Source organism: Aquila chrysaetos, chromosome 21 (assembly GCF_900496995.4).
Source record: "Aquila chrysaetos chrysaetos chromosome 21, bAquChr1.4, whole genome shotgun sequence".
Classification (NCBI taxonomy): domain Eukaryota; kingdom Metazoa; phylum Chordata; class Aves; order Accipitriformes; family Accipitridae; genus Aquila; species Aquila chrysaetos.
Window position 1 is genome coordinate 11,524,813 of NC_044024.1, and position 22,532 is coordinate 11,547,344.

Genomic DNA, 22,532 nt, shown 5'->3' on the forward strand with positions numbered 1-22,532 from the left:
GACACCACAAGTACACCTGAGCTATGGCGTTGCTGTGCTACAACAAGGGCTGTGGGCAGAGGTTTGATCCTGAGCACAATGCCAGGGGTAAGTGGGCTCGTCTGCATTGCACTGGGGTGAGTGGGAATGTGTGCTGCTTTGCTGGTCTGCAGCCTCAGCCACCATGCCGTGGCCTGAGCTGCCAAGCAGGGCTGAGCTGAGCCCAGCACAGGCAGCCTGCATGGCAGCAGCTGGCTCAGGAGCTGCTGGGTATCACGCGTGGCTCGTGGGCAGGATTGCTCCTCCTCAAAGGTTCTGCCTGATTTTCCCTTTTCAGATTCCTGTCTGTATCACCCGGGCGTCCCCATCTTCCATGATGCCCTGAAGGTGAGTGGGGCAGGAGCCAGGGCTGCAGCTGCAGGGAGGGACCTTGTGCCCAGTGGGATTGCCCACACCTAACCAGTTTGTCATCTCCTGGTGCGTAGGGCTGGTCTTGTTGCAAGAAACGCACAACAGACTTCTCCGAGTTCCTCTCCATAAAGGTGAGCGGCCCACCAGCGCAAATGTACCCACTACTCCTCTGTCCTCTCCTCCTTGGCCCTGCCCTGCCCTGTCCTGTCCCATCACCATCCCACACCAAGGCTGCCCCTTTTGCCCTACCGGCCAGGGATTTCCTATCTTCTCCCAAGCAGCCTGCAAGCAAGGGTGCTGCTCCCAAAGTGCGGGGCAGGTGCTCCCAGAGAAGGGTGCCAGAAGGGGCTGGGATCCCCCACCAGGATCCTGTGGGATGAACACAAATGCCCCGAGTGCCAGCACAGCTGTGAATGTCTGAACAGTCCTGGTGGAGGGGAGGAGACAGCAGAGGCCCAGGGACATGAGGGAGACTCTTGCTGCCATTCAGCTGCCAGGCTGCGGTGCAGCAGACCTGAGACTTCTCTGCCATGGCTCTGGTGAGGCTGCCACACTGTCTTGTCCCTGGGAATCCCTGCAGACGCAGTCCCTGCCGTGGTGCAGTGTCAGAGCCCATCCCTGCAGGACTCAGAGCCACCAGAGCACAGAAACTCCCAGGTTTGGGAGCAGCCGCCAGGTTAGGGAGGGCAAAGCAGGCATCAGGCTTGCCTCTGCTGCTCAGGGATGCACAAAGGGGTTTCACAGCAAGGAGAAGCCCCCTGAGTCTTTCAGCCAAGAGGAGACCTCAGACAAGCCAAAGGCTAATCCAGTGGAGGAGCTTATCATCCAAGGACCAAAATCAGCTGAGAAGATGCAGCGGGAAAGACCAAGGTGAGAAGGGCTCAGCTAACAGTGTCATCCTGCTGTGCCACTTCTTCTGCACATGTCCTGCCCTGCTGCTTCCTCAGGAGAGGCAACGACACTTAAATTGCAAAAAAACCCCACTTGACCTTTGCTGCTGCTGCTCTTTCCCAGCTCCGATGAGCCAAGACAATGGCTGCCAATTAAAGTATCCAGGTCTCTGGAGCAGGCACTGGAGAAATTGAACTTGTCCTCCAAGAACGAGGCACCTGAGGGCAGTTGCACAGGTAGTGACGAGGTGATGTGATGGACAGCAGCGGGGCTGCACATGGCAAGTTCAGCATGGGGTTTTGCATGGCAGGTTCAGCGCAGGATGGTGGGTGCTGCGTGCTCAGCCACCTGCAAACCCACAGAGCTGCGTCTCAGAGGCGTATTGCAATGGGCTGTGCTCAGGGGCTGTGCGTGCTAAGCTGGGGAGCTGGCAGTGGGGCTGCAGGGAGGGTTTGGGGGCAGGTGTCGGCAGTACGTGCCCCCGGATGAAGCTGTGTTGCTCTTGCAGGGGAGGCAGCTGCCCAGGTGAGAGCTGGCACCACCTGCAAGAACGCAGCCTGCAAGGCGGTGAGTACCTGGCAGGGTCCCATCTTTGCATGGTCTGCGCTGCATGGCTGGGATCATCGCAGGTCCAGCGCGGGGGCTTGTCTCCCAGCTGCCACCAGCTGCGGGGCAGGGTGCCAGGGGGGTGGGAGGTGGCAGTGCCCATCGGCTCTGTATGCTCCTGCTCATCCCGTCCCTGGAGTGGCTGCCTCTGTCACCTCCCAGCCACGTTCCTGCAAGAGGCTTCCAGATTCCTGGATTGGTGGTACATTTGCGTTCCACTGCTGCTAATTGCTTGCAATGAAATATAGCACGTATTCAGGATAATTGCATATAGGTAAAATGCATGTGGAGTAATTCCCACCTTCATTTAATTAATGCAGCACAGCACACTTTCTGTCTTGCCCCAAAGCCGCCATGTGTAGGACTGTCTGCCTGTCTTGAGGCATGTGCTGGAGGGACCAAGCTGTGGGAAGGCTGGCATGCTTGGAAAGCAGCAGAGAGGGGAGCAAGCACAGAGCAAAAGGCAGGAGATGGATAAGGACATAAGACTGACATGCTCTGGGAAGGAGGGGAAAGGACAGAATGAATGAACGGCCCCCTTGCACCTCGGAGCGAGTTTCTGTGGTGTCCAAACTTGCCCACTGTCCTGGTGTTACCCAGCCTCTGGCTGGGACCAGGCTGTGTTTGGGAGAGGGCATATGGAAGGGCTGCTGCCCGGGTCATGGGAATGACACTGGGGTCCTGGTGAGGCCAGGTTGGCTGCCCTGCCGGCAAGGAGCAAGGACCAGTGCCAGGCCATGGGCTTGGGCAGAGTCCCAGAGTAAGTCCTCACAGATGCTGGACCTGGTGAAAGGGTGATGTTGGGCGTCGTGCTGTGCCCTGTGCAGGGATGGGCACCGATGGGTGGACACCTGGCTGCGCCATGCTGTGCTGTGCCAGAGGTACAGCCAAAATTTTCCTCTGCTTCTCACTCCACAGATATACCAGGGCCCGGAGAGCAACACAGAGGTTTGTACTTTCCATCCTGGTGTTCCTGTCTTCCATGAGGGGTAAGAAACAACCCTTTACCGGGGAGCAAACTGACCCTGCTGAGGGCTGAAAGCGCCACATCGCACAGCTGTGTGGCCTCAGCAGCATGGCTGGTGCAGTCACGGGTGACACCCCCTGGGTGACAGGTGCACGGGGGAGCTGCTGGTTCCGAGGCCCTCTCCCCCACCACCCTGAAGCCCGCTGTGGTCCCCCTCTCCTGCTCCCACGGGCGCTCCCCACTCAGGTAACCCTACTCTCCCCAGGATGAAGTACTGGAGCTGCTGTGGAGTCAAAACAACAGACTTCAGTGCCTTCCTGGAGCAGCTGGGCTGCAGCAGCGGGCAGCACTGCTGGACGGGGAAAGGGGTAAGGGGGGTCTTGGCAGGGGTGACTCGTGTGAGCAAAGTGCCATTACTGGCACCTGAGGAGTGCTCCTTCCCTTGCTCTGCATTCACATGGGTTTCTGCATTTAATTATCTTAATTTTCATAATTGCCAACAGATGACCATGCAGGGTTTGAATGCCTAATCTTCACCCATCTGCTGTTTAAAATGCTGCTCCTGCATTCACAAAAAGTGTCAGCTCTTACACCCAATGGGCAGATGTGCAATAGGAAGCTGAATGAGGCAGGAGGTGGCCCCGGGCACGGTGTAGCCAGCACTGTAGGCTGCTGCACAGGGAGAGCCAGCTGAGCTCGGGAAAAGCCCTGCAAAAAAAAACCCAAAAGTTTTGACAGATGACTGAATTTGGTTTTAATGAAGCTTTCCCTCTGCAACTGCTTCCCAGGAGGGACCTCATCCATATAGCAACATGGTGGTGTGGCAGGGTAATGGGGAGAAGATCCCAATTCCCAATATTGTGTGTGTGTGTAAGTTTCCCCAGGAAAGCTCTTGACTGGAAACAGGCTTGAGCCACGAAAGTTGCACCAAAGCGGCCCAGGATATCCCTGAAAGTGCATCATGTTCCTCTGAGTCAACAGTGCTCTGAGCAACCCCCTCTGAGCTCAGTCTGTTCTTTGTCCTGGAGCAGAAAACATCTAGTGGATGTAAAGGAGGCTGCAGTGAATGGACTGTGATGTTGTGATGCAGATGCTTTGTGTTAATTGTCACCTGAGTTTGGGACTGGGATTCCTGCTGGGGCATTTCTTTAGCTGGCAATGCTGAGGGCTGCAGGAAGTCTGTCTCCTGGTGATGCTCAGAAATGCCTGGTGAGGCCAAAGCTGCCTGGGGCATGGATGAGGTGGGGGTCCTGTGGGAGAAGGGTGAAACGTGGCCAGTAGGGGCTCATCTGTCTCCCAATTTTAGCATGGTGGCATGATCCATGTCTAGCCACAGCCCCTGCACTGTCCTCCAGACCAAGTTTCCTGACTGTGCACAGCACCTATGAGCTTGGGCACAGCAGAGTGACTCTGGAACAAGAAGGGGATGTATCTGGTCTTAATGCATCCTTCTGGAGCAACCCCAAGCACAGCACGGGTGCTTCATGTTGCATGGGACAGCCTGACAGGGGCTACCCACCTTCGCATGAACAAACTCCCCTCAAAAACCTGCATGAAAGGCAAGGTTTGATCTTGCTTAGCTGATGCCGACCTCAGCTGGCGCTCTGTGAAGGGGATGTGCAAAGGAACATCCTCCAGCACAGACATCCCCTCTGTTTGGGGTGTGCTTGGGCTAGATGCTGTGCCGTGATGGGTTCCTCTCCCTGGCAGGACAAGAAGGCAGTGTCATGCCGGCAGGACTGGCACCAAACCAGCAGCCAGGTGGTGGTGACGGTCTATGCCAAGAACCCCCTGCCTGCCCTTAGCAGTGTGAAAGCCAACCGCACTGTGGTAAGTGGGGCCGACAAAGCTGGGCTGTGGATACGCGCTTTCACGGCACCTGATTTTGATGAGCCAACAGCCAGGAGCTGGCCGGGTGCCTGGCACTCTTTGATGGCCTGCTTGGTCTGTTGCTGCAGCTGGGGTTGGCAGTGCTGACCTGCCGTCCCCGAGCTGAGAGCCCAGCGGCTTCACTGCTGCAGCAGCATCTGCCCAGCCACTCTGGCTCAGTGGCTTTCAGCCTCAGCAGGTAGCTTTGCTGGCCATTAATTCTTTGACTGGTGGCAGAGGTGAACCCGGCATGCTCTGAAGGGGGTGAAATGCTCCCAGGTGCCAAGGGGATCACCAGACCGTTACACTGGAGCCAGGACGTGGGATACATTGCAGTGCTGGAAGGCAGCTGCACTGTCCAGGGGAAGAGCTCTGGCAGTGCTGTGCTACCCACTCAGATAATTTTCTGTTGATCTTTCAGCTTGAAGTTCATGTCATCTTTGAAGGGAATAAGATTTTCCAGGCAGAACTGGATCTCTGGGGGGTAAGATCCTGTTTACTTTGATTTCCCTGTTCCAGTAGTCTGGGCTGGGCTGGGCTGGGCTGCAATGCTGCAAGGCAGCCTATGCTCTGGGAGAAGCATTTGCAGCCCGAAACACAGGCTCCCAGTAAGGAAAATTACCCTCTGTGTAGTCAGGATTCTCAGACTTTGGAAAAGGCAGCAAAATGGTTGTTGCTGCAATTTCTGCACAGTCCTTCCTGTGCATGGAGCAGGGGGCAGACTTCGACTGGATTATTGCATAGAAATGCTGTGGCACCTGGGACGTTGTCTCATCCCTGTCAGGCACATCTGTGGAAAAAACAGTCATTTCATAGTCCCTCCCTTGGTGTGATTCATTGCCAGCTCTTCAAGCATTGCAGAGAACACAGGTCCACCATGGCTGTTGCAGCAGAGAGGACCCGTTTATCTCCAGAGCTCCAGTTTTCTATAGCAGGAAAGGCTGATGGGGAAATTAGGTTTTTCTCTATTGATCCCATAGTGGTAGCACCCCATGGAAGCCATGCCAGGACGGTGCCTGGGCTCGGTGCTCATCTGACTGCCCTGCACTACCTGAGGCACCCTGGCTGCTCTTTTTTAAATGCTGCCACAGTGCTGCCTTGTTCTTGTTGGGATCGTCTGGGAGCCAGGTCCCGGCATTTACAGTCACCTCTGCTAGGAAATGCCTTAGGGGTTGTGAGGAGGGCTGTTTTGGAGGCTTCTGGTGGCTACACCAGTCGATCCTGGACTAAGAGCAGAGCTGGACGTCACTGCCAGCTCTGTAGGTGTTCTGCGTTTGGTCCCAGACTGCCCCAAAGGGTCTTTGGTCCAGCAGGTTCCTGTCTCCCCCTCCAATCCTGCTGTGCCTGTGGGCAGGCAGTGGTGTGAGGGGAGAGACTCACTCTGATTTCTCAGCTGCTTGCTGGCTGGGGAGGAGCAGTGAGACTCAGGAATTTGCATGTGCATTTCTCATTTCTCGCCTTTATTTCTGGCATGTGCTGTCTGCACTGGTGGGCAGCAGAGCATGGGCTGTGGGTACACTTGTGTCTCAGTGCAGCTCGCTGCTGTAGGGAGAGGGCTGTACCGCAGCCATGCACATGGCTGCGGCTAGCTGAGCTCTGTACCCACACTGCAATGCTGCTTAGGTGTAACACTGTGAAGCTCAGCTGGAGCCCAGGTTTCATCCTGTTGTGTCTCCTGGCTCATGAGGAGAGGAGATTTCTCCTCTCTTCTCTGGCAGGGCTCTGCCAGTAAGGGGAAGGATGAGTGTGTGCTGCCCGCCCTCCCCTGCCCAGCTCACTGCACCTTTCCCTCTCTCTAGGTCATTGAAATAGAGAAGAGCTTTGTGAGCATGGTCCCTACCAAGGTGGAGATCATGCTTTGCAAAGCCAGCCCTGGCTCCTGGGCCAGGCTGGAGCTTCCTCAAAGCAGGTCACAATCCCATGGCGAGCAGAAGGAGGCTGCCAATGCAGAGGAGCCCAGGGCAGTGCAGGGGGAGGACTCAGATGACAGCTTGAGCTGGTCGGAGGAGGAAGATGAGGAGCTGGAAATGGGAACACCGAGCAACTGACAGTCAAGTGCTTCAGCAGCTGAGCAGTGCTGGCTCCTGAGCTGCCAGGGACCTTGGCACCAGCTCCAGAGGAGCAGGCCCAGCCCAGAGCTGTGTGCAGACTGCAGCATGCCCTCTCCCCTGGTCAGAAGGGGCAAGTAATAAAAACCCAGAGCAAAGGTTATACTCTGAAATTCCTGACAGGCGCTTAAGAAATGTCAGCGGGCTGAACCCTGCTATCTGTCTTTCCCTCTCCTGTGCCTAGCTGGGGCAGGACAATGGGAGGATGCCCCTTGTCTGCACCTCAGGCGGCCAGTGCCTGTGCCAGGTCTCCTTGGGGCTGGAGTGTTCATGGCCTGGTGTTCTGCCTGACCCTGGCATTTCTGGGGGGTGCAGAGCCCCGGGGCTAAAGGGTGAGCTGAGCTTAACTCCCCCCCCCCCCCCCCCCGCCCGCTCCCTCCCTCCGTGCCGGGGAAGGGGAGCCGGGCCCGGAGGTGTTAGGAAGGCAATGGCGACTGCGGGCACGAAGGAAATGTCATCACTGCCTGCGGCGCCACCAGGGACCTCACGTCCTCCTCTGCGAAGACCTTTACAGGCGTGAGACTGCCCGGGTGCGAGAGGTCGACAGCGGGGCACAGGGGAGGTCGATAGCGGGGCACAGGGAAGCCACGCAGGCAGGGGATTCCCGAGAGGGTTTCGCTGTGTAACACCTCCCAGCGCTGGGAAGGGGGGCGGAGGGCGACGCACACCGCTTGCTGATTGCACTAAACTATTCAGGTATTAAAACCCGACAGCAGGAGCGGGCGGACCCTGCAGGCCACCCTCCGCCCCCCCGCGCCGGGGCCTGGCCCTGCCAGCCCTGCCCGCCCACCCCGCCGCTCCCTGCGCCGGCCAGGGTCGCGCAGCCCCGCGGCTGCGCCCCCTGGCGGGCCCTCCGCGGGCGGCGGCGGGGCAGAGGGCGCCTGCGCGTGGCGTGCGCGCGGCGCGTGCGCGCGGCAGGGGCGGGCGCCGGGGTGCGGCCGGGTGGAGGGTCTGCCGCCGCCCCGGGAGCAGCGGCCGGCGGCGGTGCGGGAGGTGAGCGCGGGGCTGGCGGGGCGGGCGGCGGCGCGGGCGCGGTGCCGGTGCGCGGGGGCGGGCGGCGCCCCGGGCTTCCCGCGTGCGGCTGCGCGGCCCGCGGCGGGCCCTGAGGGGCCGTGAACTGAGGTGGGGTGGCCGCGGGCCCGGTGGCGGAGGAGCGGCCTCCGCGGGCCCCGGGCAGCCCGCACATCTACGGGTCTTTCTCCTCAGCGTTGCTGCCGGGCGGAGGCCGGGGCAGGCGGCGCGGTGGGAAGGAAGATCTTCTGCGTCCGGCCGCCGCCACCCTCGCTGTCAGCGGGACGGCGGCCTGGGGCCGGCGCCAGCCTCTCCCGGCCTGGGAGCTGCGGCGGTCGCGGGTGCTTTCTCGGGGGAGGCTGTTGGCGCGCGGAGGGAAGCAGTCGGCTCCGGAGGAGGAGGGAAGGGCGAGCCTGGGAGTAGAGAGGGTAATCAAGCCCCCAGCCGTGGGGCCTGTAGTTTTCTTAGTTTCCAGAGGTTGCGGGAGATGGGATGCAGGTCCTGGCGTCTGCGCTCGGTGGTGTTTGTGGAATGTGCTCATCGGGGCCCGGAGATGCTGGAGCAGTAGGGGAAGGGGGATGTTTTGGAATGAGCTTTTCTCTGGTCGCAGTTGTCGCTCAGGGGTGTGCGGGAAGCGGGAATGGCCGCGTGGGCAGGTCCTGCTCTTCCCTCTTCCGCAGTGTCCGAAGGTTGGGCTGGGCTGTTCTAAAGTCAGGCTGATGCTAATCCACATTAGGAGTACCGTGACAAATTTAAGGCGATCTCTGCCCCCAGCGGATATAATAAAAGGTTGGCATATGATGAGTTAGCCTTTTCTAAAGGTTTCTTGTTTCAGTGCTGAGAGTGGATTTTCCTTTACAGGGATATGTAAGAGTAGTCATATTTGATCTGCTTTCTAAAAACTGCCAAATTGTTGTCTCAGGAAGAGTAGAGCAAGGTAGTGATGCAAGGTAGTGACCTAAAATATTCTGAGGGGTTTCGGGAGTCACAGGTATTGTCTATTTAGCAGCGTCTACAGAGCTGTCTTTCATAAGCTTAATGGTTCTCTTCTTGAGTCCTATAAACTTTCAGTATTTGTAACATCCTGTACTGAGGAATTCCTAGCTTAACCTCGCACCCTGAGAAGTAATGTTACCTTTTATTTGTTCTGAACCTTGCTATTTCTGATTGAATTTGTTGTCCCTTTGTTATTTTCTTTTTTTTTTTTTTTCCTGAAAGACCTAGCGAATAGTCGGTATCTGTTTACTTTTTATAAATGCTTGTGATTCCCATCATATTTACTCTGAGTTATAAAATAGCTTTAAATTCAACATGTCCTGCGCTGGAGTGTGGCACTCCTTTTGCCAGCATCATTAGCTGTGTGCTCTTTGTCCCAAGCTTATTTTTTGATTTTAAAAAGCTTACATTCTCTTCTGTGTCAAATTTAAAATATCTAGCATGAAGGCTCTGGCCAATTTGCCAGTGTTCAGCCGCACACAAGTTTTTCTGTAGGGAACTTAAGTTTAGGAGACATATTTGGCATTTTAGCTTACTATTTCCATGAAAAAAGATGCTTATAAATGTTCTTCTTAGAAGGAACTTTACAGAGATCTTGGAAAAACAATGAAATATGTGGTTTGCAATTAGTAGGAGTAAACTGAATATGCAGTTTGATTTGCTTACATGATGAAGCTGTGATTCTTTTGGAGTCCAAAGGGTTTTCACACAACTTGGTATCATGTAAAGATACATACCTTTAAAAGGAGGTGGTTTTTTTTTTTTTTTTTTACTTTACTTTCCTATGCCAGTATGTGTAAATCTGATAGACTGCTGAGAGACTCTTTGCCACTGGTAACTTCTGCTCACTTTTTAGAACTGCGATATTCAGGGCAAATGAGACTGGCAAATACTGCAATGTTGTAGTGCACAACCCATGATACAGTACGCACTGAGTGTACGCTTTAACTCATGTTTTAATCGTATCAAAACTATTTAAAGACACTTTTGAAAACTCTTACTGATCGACCAAGTGCGGGTTTTTTTGGTTTTTTTTTTACCCCCCAGTGAAATTTGGGGGTGGAGGAGGAGTAATCAAAGAGAATGAAAAGTGTGTGTGGGCTTTTTTCTCAAGGAAAAAGCTTAGATTTTCCCAGTATACATATTACCCTTCAAATACAACACTGGCTTTGTTACAACTTTTTTTAAAAATAAAGAGCGTTTAGAGTGCCAGTGAATGCCAGGTGACAAAAGATGATAGGAAGATAGACTAACAGTTTTTTTTTTTCCACCTCAAATAGGAATCAGGGATGGTTTAACTGGATTTATCATTCATCCTGCAATGTGTTTAATGTGCCTCTTCACAGAACCTCATGTCTGAAGTACTGCCTTTTTTTCTTTTAGCCAACAGTAATGAATAAGGCCTTGCCAGAATCTCTAAAAGGTAGGAAGGATGATGTTATTCACTTCTTATGAACTGACTGTGATACCCAGCACCTCTGCAAGTTGCTTTATCACCCAGGAGGTGTGTAGTGGATCTGGGCACAGAACCCTGCAGTCCTGGCTCCTAGTCTCACACCGTTACTGTGCTCACCCTTGAAGCGTGTCAATGTTGCTTGTTTTCAAGTAAATTGTGAAAGGTACCCGTCTTGATGAATCTGTGCTTCTGCGTGCGGTTGCAGGAGGAAAATCAAGCTTAATACTCTGCAGCTTTTGATTATGGCAGGTTACATGTCACATTCATATGCTGGGGATTCAGATATCTACCGAAGTCCTAGTTTTTAGTTCCTGTATGACTGCAGCTGCACCTTGGTCTAGTGTTATTTCACAGCTGTGCAGCTGTTTCACAAGCTTGTTTCTAATGCCCTTATGAGATATTTATTATGAAATAAACATAATCCTGGATTCATGGAATTTAAGGTCATTGGTATTTGGTCACTAATATTGTTGCTCTCCTATAAAATTTGGAGTATGAGTGCCTGTAGTAAGAGTGTTGATGCACTGAGGTTTGTGTGGTTGAGGTGCCCAAATACCTCATGCAGACCACTTCATTTTCACTGTGGGTCCCTAAGAAATACTGCTTACATGGTAAAGCTTATGTGTGTTTTGTCCCTGCAAAAAAAAGTTAACGTTTAAATCAAAAACCAATTTCGGCCTAATTTGACAGGAGTAGAGGTTTTAAAAACATTATATGAAAGGTTTTGGGTGGCTTCTTTTATTTCTTTGAAACAACTTTTTGTGCCTTTCTAGCATTCACACTGAGGGAACAGGAGCAACCAGTGAGAATTCCATTCTTGTTAGGCATCAGTAATATGTGCACGGGAGCTGAACCTCCAGGCAGAGCTCTGCAGAAAGCGAGCTTCCTCGATTCTGCTGTTCACGTGGAACTCTGGGTGGTGGACTGCATGGTTCCTGCTGTGCTGCTGAAATCTTGCTTGGCCTGCTGATTCCCCCATCCTCCCCCTGTCCTGCTGCCACTCAGGCTATTGCCATGTGTTTTGTTTCTCTTGCAGGTAAATGGCAGGACAGAAAGCAGTGTGAAAACTTTGAACGGCACTGAGAAGTCCAAGTAGGTCATTCATTGCTGAAGGATATTAGGGATGAGGTCTCCTATTTAACTTTTTTACTCTTTCTTGGCATGCATTCTGAAAGTCTGGCACTTGTCCATTCATTTGGTGCTTGCCTAAACCAATGGCAAGTAAGCTGAGCTGTTGTGGAATAGTAACGCAGTCTTGATTAAATTGCTGAGAGCCCCTTTCTTTTCCCTGTCAAGTCTGGTGGCTAAGCTGTACACGTGAAAAATCTTTTAACTCCTTTGCATGGTGAGGATAGTAGGATACACTTAGAACTGCCTTATCCACCCAATTAATTGTTGAAAGTTTCTGCATGACTTCACATATCAGGCAGACAGAGTGAATAATCTCTGCTCTAGTTTTTGTTACTGAAAGATGAGCAATTAAGTCATTAAGAAATCTAAACTTCTGCTTGCTCCTGATAAAGCAGTATCAGACTTCTGGGCCTGCAAAACAGGGAGGGATTGATCAAAGGTGGTGGCTGAACAGAACTACACAGCTCAGTATAGGTGATTTTGGCTGAACCCCTAGTGTGTTTTCTGCTCATTTTTGGCCAAAATGGGGCCCTATCCAAACTGGAAAGAGAGATACAGAAGACCTGACAAACTCTGTGAAAATGACGTTATCGAAGAGCAATATCAAAGCTAAAATCCTCTTAACAAAGAGGCACTTGGTGTTAACGTAGCAAGGGCAGAGACATATCCTGCTAAGAAGAAGTTCCTCTGCCAAGAATTTTTCGACATGTGGGAAGTATAAAAAGCATAAATCTAGAAAGCCCCAGAGGAATTCAGGTTCATGTTTCCTCTCTGTTTTCTGTCACTGTTTTCTCCCTTCTCTCAGCCAACAGGGAACTTTCCTTCAGAAGTATTAAAGGGATGATCTAGAAATTTTTTCTCTTCCACAAAAAAATTTTGATGCAACATGAAGTTATTCTATGACTTCACTTATGATAGGTTTGTGGGGAGGGGGAGTGGAATGCAAGTAGTGAATTTTCCCAGCAAATACCCGGTTGGGTTACAGGAGAGCAAGCTGTCCATGATAATGATACTAGAAAATATGTAATTAGGTCAGAACAGGAGCAGCTCTCCAGATGATGTCTCAACAAGTTGATTGAAATCTTGCACATTCCAAAGGAAGTGCCAGGTGTGCAGGCAATGAAGGCAGACTTTGCAGCATCTTCTGAGCAGGAAACTTAACCCAAACAGGAATGCCAGTATTCTAATTCAAAGGCACTGATGGACAAGACAGAAATAACACTCATCTATGTATTTTTGCACAACACTTTGTGAGGTGGTTAGGTTTGTTTTTTTAATTCTTTGAAAACTATTCCCATTCTGCTGTAACTGCTACAGCTCTTCATGTTCTGATGATCTTCCACCTTAACTGTAACAAAAGTCCTTTCCCTGGCAGGACTAAGCAACCTGTGTTACCTCTCACTAATTTGGACTTTCTGTTCACTCCTTCCTCTTGCAGAGTAACCTTTAAACTTGGCTGTGAAGCTTGTGCCTGCCTTTCTGTTTCTAAATTCTAAGTCTTGTTTTTGATATATTGATATGTTAATCTGTATTTTTCTGTTTTTCAGTTCTTGTTACCTGTTGTATGTGGAATTTTTCTCTCTAAAGTTTTTCCCCAAAAATTCTTTTGAAGCTCACCAAAAAACCCCCCAAACAAACCCTAAACCAATTTTCCTGCTCTTGGTAATGTTTGCTGGTAATTTTGGTTTTGGAGTATGTTTTGGTTTTTTTTTTCCCAGCATATATTTATATTCAAATAGCATGCAGTGCCAAGTTCAAGTGTGCTTGAGAAATAAACAGTTTTCCATGCAAATTTGAACCCCAGCTTCTTGCTATCTTATGAGAGTTTTATTGCTAGGCAAATTGTTTACAAGAAAAAATAAATAGAGACTTTATACATTTTGAACAAAGCAATATGTGGATTTAATAGAAAAGGCCTGATGGAGATAATGTTGTTTGCTTGGTTGTGGCTTAAATAAAAAAAAAACCCTTTCTCTTCCATATGTAAATTTTTATCCAAACTACACCTGCTCACAACATACAGGTTTCTTGAGTGTAGGAGCTTCTTTCAACTCTTTTTTTTTTGATTAATTTCTCTTTTGTGTTTCAGTACTAAATTGTGTATCCTGGTGTGTGTTTTTCTGTATTGCATATGCCACATATGATTCCCTTCAGCTAAGACAACCTACTTTGAAGGAGCCCTGCAGAGAAGCATACTTAAAAGCCTGCAAGCTCTTGAATTGTATTTGTGTAGTTCATGCTTAGCCTGATGCTTTGGCATGTTTGCATGGAATTACTTCCTATTCCAAATGTTGCTCTTCTAAAATCCAAGCCTTAGTAAAGTAATTCAAGATCTTAATGCTGTGAAAGCATTCATGTTCTAGGCTTTTTTGTTACCTTACTACTGTTCTCCAAATTGAAAGCTCTAATGACCTCTTAAATAAAGCCCCAACAAAATAATCTTTGGGTAACACACTTTCATTCGAAATTTTAAATCAGGTTGAATCAAGCTATTTTAGCTGCTGATGGTATGGGATACACGTGGCTTTTTAGTTTGCCAATATATGAAAGTGCCTGTGTTGTCTTACAACATTGGTGCAATGACCCTCCAGATACCAGTGCCTGATGTGTGCAGGTAGCAGTGCAATTCTGGGATACCCTGTCTTTCTGTGAAAAGCTCTGGACAGAAATGCATAGAGGTGTAAGTCCCTGGGGGAGCTCGTGGTTTGTGTTTTAAAGAGAGATCTGTTTACAAGTCTTTGCAATTTGTTTATTTTAGAAACTATGAACTGAGCATATAAAAGGCTTTGTGTAGCTTGTTCTTCATGAGACTTTTGTTGCTACAGTTGAGTTTTTATTGCATGTATCCAACTGACTTAGTTCTGCCATGCTGTGATGTCACTTGTTGACTGATCAAAATAGTGGTCTGTTGCATAGGTAGTTCATTTGGAAAACAACTTTTGCTCTGGAATTGTTGGTCACCACTAGGGTTTCTGGCACAGCATCTTCTAGTACTTCAGTGGTTTGAAGTAAACACAGGAATAAGCTTTAAAACCTGCTCTCTGTGCTGCAGTCCAGTGATACTTTGGCAGCAATAGCAGCATATGATGTTCCTCCCCCCGTGATTCATTCCCACCATATGCTGCCACTGGCTTGGTTGTACCAACACAGTTGATTGTGGTACTGCTCGGTAAACTGGATGAAACAACTCCTAACCCTTTTTCAGCATGTGGTCACATGGTGTGCTACCTGGGTGGGAAGGGGAAACAGGGTGTGGAAACTTCTGAAGGCAGCCTTGCTGCTGGAGAGAGTGTGGCAGTGTCTGAAAGCAGGTAGTAATCTGGTGAGTTATGGTTGCATCTTCAGGTAGAACCGTGTTACGGTATTAAAATACATCCTCTCTTCTGTCACTGTTTGCTTGTAGCACTTAGACCCTTTGTGGTCAAGAATATTATGTTGAAAAGAAGAAATCTTTCTAAGCCTGTAATTTGACAGAACTTACTGATTTTTTTTTGGTTGTTTTTTGGTTTGTTTTTTTTGTTTGTTTGTTTCCCTAGCCCTGTTAAATGAAAATCTTGGTGCAACTGTTCTGGAATAATATATGCAGTACTTCTGTCAGCTTTTGCTGGTCAGTGCTGTTCTTCATTTTACTGATTACCTTTACAATATGCAGTTACACATACACCTCTCTTTACACTTGACTGGAGCCTTGAAAAAGGATGACTGTTGTTTTTGATGGATGATGAAACTCACATGTATGCTTTCCTGCCAAACCTCAGAAGTGCTTGCCAGATTTCATTTCAGGTGTTTCATGTTGTTTTAGAAATGTAATTCCTGCCATTTTCAAAAAGGATAAACTGCTTCTGGATCTTCCTCCTGCTTGTTTTCCTCCAAATTCTTCCCCTCCAATGTCCTGCTGGGTCTTTATGGAGCAAGGTTTCTGCACTGCTTCCCACCACTGACTGGTTTTCAGTAGTGCATGTGCACATAGACACTTCCTTAAGCACTGTATATTGTAGTGACCACAGTCGATATCACTCGAGTTGTCTGTTGCAGCTTTGTGCCAAAGTTTAAGGTAGTATGTTTTCACTTAGTACAGAAGAATCATGTGTGCTCCTAGTGGGAAGACAGCAGTATGTGGATACAATAAAGACTTTGTCAAAAAGGACAAAGCTGAGACTTAAATGGTAATGAGGTGTTGATTTGTTTGGATGGTCTTGAAGAGGAAGTTGGAGGGAGGGGGTTTCATGACTTTTGTAAGTGAAGTACTTCACTATTGCTCATTTTCATACGGTCTCTTTGCTATTTTGATGGCGTTGGATCTAGGATCTTTCTGGAATGTGCAATATAGTTCCTCCCACTGTTTGTTTCTTCAGTTTGAAGCAGCGTATTTGCTGCTGGTTGCAAGTTGAGGATTACTGCTAGTACCTCAAAGGCATTTGGGTGAGAAGGCAGATGCAAGTTTCTTCTTGTTCAGGCTAGCAGCGGAAGCTCCAGCATACTACAAATGTACAACAAATGACTGCTTGTAGTTGTTCCATGCTATTTTCAAAGTTCCTGCTGTTCATGTGAGGAAAGTTTAGAATTAATTGAGTTTTAGGCTATATCCATTTGACTATTAAACCTACTCCTCACATATTAGGAAGGGGATAGGGAAGCCTTTAAGTATCAAGTATGTCCTGTAACAATTCCCCAGTCTGCCTAGGAAGGCTGTTTGATTGCTGATGTTTTACAGCATGTATTTTTCTAATGCTCAGTATAAGCTTTCTTTATTGTAGCTCAAGCCTATTAAGTTTTGCTTGTTCTGTCACTGATTAGTGAGAATAATCTGTTCTTGGCTTCTTTAGAAAAATTCTTTATGTATTCTAATCTGGGTACTATGGCTAGTTATATTTCAAAGAACAGCTTTTCTTGTATGTACTACTTTCTAAATCTTTTATCTGGTGTCCTCTAACTAATGCAGTGTCTGGAGGTCTGATTGATCTTGAGTGATTTATTACAGTAAACAGTAGCAGTGGAGCCCAGCAATGGGTATCTTGGTTTATTACATAATTTTTGGACCTTTCTTTGTGGTAAACTGTTTAGGCAGTATACTGTGTAGACAAGTGTGAATCTTGGAGGGGGGTGTGTGTATACACAGGTGTGTGTGTGAACCTAACAAATGACAGAGTACCTTGATACTAGGTCTGAGTTTGTGATCCCTTTCCACTTGTAGGTATCTCTAAGGACTTGTCCCTTTGCCTGTGGGAAACTGTCTGGTAGTAAGGCAAGACTGTGGGAATTTGGCTAATTTTGTATTTACATGGTTGGAATGCAGCCAGTTGTCACTGAGCTCTCAACTCATTGCATCTCCATTTCACTATTGTCTTTCTAGCCTGTAAGCTCTTCGTAATGGCTCTGAGTGTGTCTAGCTATGATAAGAAATTGTTAGCAATATTAAAAACACTGGCTAAAGCTTATCTTTAAAATGACTATAATTGAGTGTGCTTTTCCTAATTTTTTTTTCTTGCTTTGTGCAGGACTTTGTTTCTGGGTAAAGAATGCAGACTATAAAGTGTGTAGTTGTTGGAGATGGTGCTGTGGGAAAAACATGTCTTCTCATCAGCTATACCACCAATGCCTTCCCGGAAGAGTACATCCCTACTGTGTTTGACAACTACAGTGCCCAAATGACCGTTGATGGCCGGACAGTTAGCCTGAATCTCTGGGACACTGCAGGCCAGGAGGAATATGACCGCCTGCGCACGCTCTCGTATCCTCAAACCAATGTATTCGTCATCTGTTTCTCCATTGGTAGCCCCTCTTCCTATGCAAATGTGAGGCACAAATGGCATCCTGAAGTTTCTCACCACTGTCCAAATGTTCCCATTCTTTTAGTGGGCACGAAGAGAGACTTGAGAAATGACCTGGAAACAGTTAAAAAGTTGAAAGAGCAAAGTTTGGCTCCCACTACCCCGCAGCAGGGGACTTCGCTGGCTAAACAAATTGGAGCAGTCAAATATTTGGAGTGCTCAGCGTTGAATCAGGAAGGTGTTCGGGAGGTGTTTGCTGAAGCTGTGCGTGCAGTTCTGTATCCTGTGACAAAGAAGAACACAAGAAAATGTGTCTTATTGTAGTTACCTTGGGTGATGGATGTTCGAAGTTGAATATTGACTAGAATCTTGGAGGGCTCTTTAATGAATTAAATTGAAGATTTGCATCTTGCACTAACAGCTCTAAGCAGAAACGGTTTATGCAACGAAAATTCTTGCAGTCTTATTGCTTCAGGGAAACTGAAACAGAACAGTTTTGTTTTTGTTTTGGTTTTTTTTTTACACAACTGAGAGGTCAAATACCTACTTTATTTCTAAAGTTCCAGTCTTCAGCTTCTCCACGGATCACTTGGCTTCTGTCCTTATTTAGTGGAGGAAAATAAAAGACGGGAGTTCTTTGAAGCCAGACTTCTTTACTAGATAGCTATCAGTTACTAGACTTGCTGAAAAGCACAAATTCTGATAACTTTGCTTTAAGCATAGCTGCTGCTTTTTCCATCCCTTCTTTACTGATGGAATTTGTTTTACGAATAGAATTCTGACTGTCCAGTTGTTTTAATTTGTCAATTTAAAGCTTGAAAACAATTTGTTTACATGCAAAAATGCCTGAAATATTACTGAGATTCACCTTATAGTGAACTGTGATCATTTTATATGAAGAGTTAGCATAAGGCATGTTTAATGCAATGAGCAAGACCCAGGGAACACCTGCAATGATTTTATTAATAGAAGCAGGAGCTGATTTCTCCTAATGTAAGGAACTTACAGTAATGATGAATCACTCAAATGGGTGATTTTCATACTTTTGAATTGGAGAGGTGGAAGAGTAGTTTAGATGCAAATCTTCCATAATCTTCTAAACTGAGTTTTTATTTCACTCTCCAGTGAGACTTTGCACCTTGAGAATAAAGTCAACAGTTATGTTCTTGGACCGACAGAGGTAGTTAGGATGACACTTCTCAAAATGAGATTTTCAGTGTGATCCCTTTGAATCCCAGAGACTTGACAGCTGCCCGTTTGTTCTTGAGGAATTCATTGCTTCACTTCTTAATGTTCTGGGGGCCACCACCTGAGATTTTTACGTCAAATTCCTTTGTTGTTTTTCTAGAACACTGACAAAATTTGGAGGTTCTATTTAGAGGAACCAGGAACCCTTGCTTCTTCCTGGCAACTCACTGATGGTTTCAGTTAAATTTGTAATGGTTAGCCAGTCACTGGATAGGTTTACTTGGGCAGTTTTCTCCGCTCTACTAGGTGATCAGTTTTCATAAACTCTTAACTGAAGTCCTATTTATGTACTTTTTAACTTTCTTTAGCAGCTCTAGTGAGTGGCAGCTGGCTTTTATTTTCAGGATGTGCACTGTTCTTTATGTGTGATTCTGGGACCAGCTGAGGAGTGAGCGCATGAAACCTTCCTTAGACTTAACCTTACAGCTTGGTGGTATGAAAGCAGCATGCTTCAAAGATACTTTGTGTGAAACTGCTGGTGCTGGACTGGGCTTTGTTGTCTGAAGTTGACAGTGCTGTCTTTGTCCGGATGCAGCCTCAATTGGTAATTCAGAACTTGCTTTCTTGTGATTCCCACACATGCAAAACTGCACTGGTGTATGCCCTGGGCAGAGAAAAGTCTCATTTTAGCAAGATAACAGAAAATACATAAACAAGGTTATTAGGGATCTTTTGTTAATTTGACGTTGCTTTTATCTGATATGGGCAAAAATACCAGGTAGACAGAAAGATTCGTATTTGTGCCCTAATTTCCCTCTTTAAAGAGGGTGTGCCTTTCTTCAGCTGGTATAACTGATGCTGACACTAACTGCAATTTTTGTATATCTGAGGTATGCTTGTACTGATACTGCTTTAGTAAACTGCAACCCATAGATTACAAACTGCAGTTAATCCAAATACTGGTGTATGTGGCTAGTGAACCAATACAAGAGTTCCAAATGTTGCCTGATTGCAGGCAACACCAAAACACCCATTATGCATGATGTTTGCAGAAGCCTAGAGACTCTGCATATTTTTCTTCACCAAGTGCCATTGCCCGGAGTGTCTTTGTGTCTTTTGCACTTGTAGTAGAAGTGCTGTTCCAGATGTGGCTCCTACGGCAGTGCCCTGCAGGCTATGAGGGTGTAGGAGTATTTCATTGAGGTAACCTCTACTCACCACGTTCTGCCTTTAGTAGTAGGCCTTTAGTGTGGGCTTCACTTGCAGACAGCAATTAACTCTGTGCCTTGTAATTCAAGATTATTTTCTTTAGGTAAATTTCAGTAACCGAGTAAATAGAGTTTGTCATGTTTAAAATGTATTTATTTAAGCCAGTACATGTGGGGTTTTTTAATGCTGGTCAGGCCGAAATCAACTGCCTAGTTACCCTGGTGCAAGCCCATAACCTTTGCTTCATTCAGAGATGTACTTTTTAAAGTTTGTGATATGTTTGAACTGCTCTTAAATAGACTTTTAATTTCAACAACAGGCACCTCTTTTTTTTTTTTTTTTCTACATATAGTTGCAATTTTGTACTGAAGCTACTACTGTTTTAAAAATCTTTTACTTTTTTACATACTGAAATCTTTTAGTTCTGCATCTTTTGTGGTTATTCTTAACTGGATTACAATAATTTGGTGGAGAAGAAATCCTGTGAGCAAGTATTATTGCACACCCCCCCGATGTTTCTGCAGGCTCACAGACCAGCCATCCTGGTGTTAACTGGAAGAGAGTATGGTGAGATAAAAGTCAAGTACTTATCAATTTATTTGAATTGATTACATTATTGATTACATTATGCTAGAACACTTTATCCCCATCTAGATTACTTAATAAATGGATTGCACAACAGTACTGAGGAGAGTAACATGATAGTGATGAAAATGAGCAGAAAGTGAACTTTGAACACCATCAAAAACTTTTTACTGACTTTGGAGTACCTCATTAATAGTCATTAGATGCCTTGTATTTCTGTTGCTTTCTGCCGGGAGCAAAAGTCCTGCCGGCTGACAGCTGGTTTCCTCCAGCCTCTGCTTTTCATGAGAATGAGCTTCAGGAGCGCACAGATCCAATGAGCTTTTCCATTCAGTGGGCATTCTTAGTTTGTGATTTTCCTTCCCTTTTTTTACCCCCTACAATTCTTCGTGCATTTGATTGTAATTAGTCCAGTGCTTCAGTCTACAATCCGTTCTGTTCCTCCCACATGTTTTGTGGTGGTGGTGGTTTTTTTTTTGTCGTTTTGTTTTTTTCTTTCCTTCTGTGGGCAGGTAACAAATACAGACTTCGCACAATCCCATGGCTGGATTTTTGTCTGTTTTCAGGAAATGAGAAAACCTGGGTTAAGCTGTGCAGGTTTCCCAAACTGTTCAAGATTCCTCAGTTTGTTACTGAATAGAAATGCAGTGTGTATGTCTTATTTCACAGAAGAGACTCTATGAAGAGACCAATTTTAATCTTTCAGTTTGTGAATGATTTCTGAAATAGTTCAGTGTTTTTTTTAAATATAGCTGAAGCAACCCCCAGGGAGCCGAGCAGTTTAGGAATTCTGTGTCCAAAGGATGTTATGAGGCGTGCTTAGATGTGTAAGTGCTTTCTCCGGTTTACAGCTGTAGCTATTTCTATGAAATTTAAACTAGAAGAGCCTCACCGCGCTTTGTCTCTGAGTGCTAAACCTTGCTCTGTAGAAACCTCGGTGCTGCTTGGGCTGACTCTGAGAAGTGGATGGATCTCACAGGAGTCCTAACCACCCAGGTGGGCTGCGAGAAGCACCCGTCAGCAGTGGGAGCCCAAGACTCTTAAGTGTGGTACTGATACATACACTGGCAACTTGATTTTATACTATAAAAGAATTTGTATTACAGCTAACAGTTTTAAAGGATTTTTTTTTTTAAATTATGTGGAATTAAGTTGTAATAAAACTTTCCTCCTCTCTCTGGCTCTTGTGTTAACTCACCCTACTGTTTGTAACGCACCTGTTCTAAACGTAGTTCTTTCCTGTGGAAAGCCAGACCCCGTTTCTTAAATGCAATAAACGATTTTTCGGTGCACGCCGGAGCCTCTGGGCTTCCTTGCCACGTTGCGGCTCGGGGGCGCTGTTTTCCGGCTTGGGGTGGCGGCGGCTGCCTCAGGTCGCGGCCGGGCCGCGGTTCCGGTTCCGGGTCGGCATCGGCGCGATGTCAGACTCGGAGAGCGAGGAGGAGGCGGATGGCGGCCGCGCCGAGCCCTTCTCGCTGGCTGGGTTTCTCTTCGGCAACATCAATGAGGCGGGGCAGCTGGAGGGGGACAGCGTCCTCGACAAGGTAGGGCTGTGTCGCTCCGGGAAGACGCCGCTTCGGCCCTGCCCTGCCGTCGGCGTGGGCTGAGGGACGGGAGAGGAACCGGGTTCCCAGCGGCGCGGTTTCGGGGCGGGCAAGGGAGGAGGCGTCGGTGGGCCAGGCTCCGGGGCAGGCCTGGGGAAGTGTCGGTTGCGGGCGCCAGGACGGGACCGAGCAGGGGGTTAGGGGGTTCGTGTCGGCCCGGCCTGGCGGGCGGAGCCTCCCAGCTGGGTCGTGGCTCTGGTCTCTCCAGGAATCCAAGAAGCACCTGGCCGGGTTGGGTGTGCTGGGACTGGGCAACCTGATCACTGAGATCACAGCCAGCGAGGAGGACAGCCCGGAGGCTGATGGAGCCCACCTGGATGAGGAAGGTTAGGCACTGGGGTACCTGCAGTTAAACGACAGAGGGGCTGCAGGATCAGAGCTTGTACTGGAGAGAAAGAAATGCACCCAGGTCATCTGGGACTGCAAGGAATACGATGTTATCTGGTCAGAGGTCCTCTGGCAAAGGCCTTGCCTTCTTGCCAGAGTGAACCCCACATTATCTCCTGGTCACTTTTGCACTTGTGCTCTCTCATTTTTTATAAGTTTTTTTTTTTTTTCAGTTGTCTCTTCTCCCTCATAAATAAGTTTATTCTGTGTTTTCCCCTGTGTTAAACAAGCCTGTTTAGTGCACAGCATTATTATGTCTTTTTTTATTTCTGAGCTTGAACAGTTTCACTGAGGAAGTGAAAGGTGTTCCTTGTGCTAAAGTTGGTTACTTACCAATATCTAGGGGAAATTTGGAGCTCTTGG

General features: G+C 47.9%; 3 protein-coding genes across 20 annotated transcripts in view; all 3 read left to right on the plus strand.

The window, feature by feature from the left end:
• The first annotated feature begins 23 nt into the window (after positions 1-23).
• Positions 24-6,771, plus strand: ITGB1BP2 (integrin subunit beta 1 binding protein 2). Its single transcript, XM_041119193.1, has 10 exons — positions 24-87; positions 317-366; positions 1,112-1,260; positions 1,405-1,517; positions 1,790-1,848; positions 2,806-2,876; positions 3,120-3,222; positions 4,565-4,684; positions 5,145-5,207; positions 6,523-6,771. The coding sequence occupies exons 1-10, from the start codon at positions 24-26 to the stop codon at positions 6,769-6,771; spliced, it is 1,041 nt and encodes a 346-aa protein (XP_040975127.1).
• On the plus strand, positions 2,825-21,470 carry LOC115333608 (rho-related GTP-binding protein RhoG-like). Of its 8 annotated transcripts, XM_029996770.2 has the most exons (5): positions 7,741-7,824; positions 10,222-10,261; positions 11,331-11,386; positions 14,962-15,032; positions 16,924-21,470. In XM_029996770.2, the coding sequence occupies exon 5, from the start codon at positions 16,945-16,947 to the stop codon at positions 17,518-17,520; it is 576 nt and encodes a 191-aa protein (XP_029852630.1). In that variant the 5' UTR covers positions 7,741-7,824; positions 10,222-10,261; positions 11,331-11,386; positions 14,962-15,032; positions 16,924-16,944; the 3' UTR covers positions 17,521-21,470. The 8 variants fall into 8 exon arrangements, with proteins under 8 accessions (XP_040975104.1, XP_029852631.1, XP_029852630.1 ...); XM_029996769.2 differs by lacking the exon at positions 14,962-15,032 and having other exon boundaries at positions 7,742-7,824; XM_029996773.2 differs by lacking the exon at positions 10,222-10,261 and having other exon boundaries at positions 7,762-7,824.
• Positions 21,471-21,548: 78 nt separating this feature from the next.
• The window catches only part of TAF1 (TATA-box binding protein associated factor 1), a 33,811-nt gene continuing 32,827 nt past the window's right edge, over positions 21,549-22,532 (plus strand). For all 11 annotated transcript variants that reach the window (XR_005931087.1, XM_041119149.1, XM_041119151.1 and 8 more), the window contains exons 1-2: positions 21,549-21,722; positions 21,991-22,108. Coding sequence is in view for 10 of the 11 variants with exons in the window: in XM_041119149.1 (XP_040975083.1) it covers positions 21,597-21,722; positions 21,991-22,108 (244 nt within the window). In the remaining variant the exon portion in view is untranslated. The remainder of the gene's footprint in view (positions 21,723-21,990; positions 22,109-22,532) is intronic.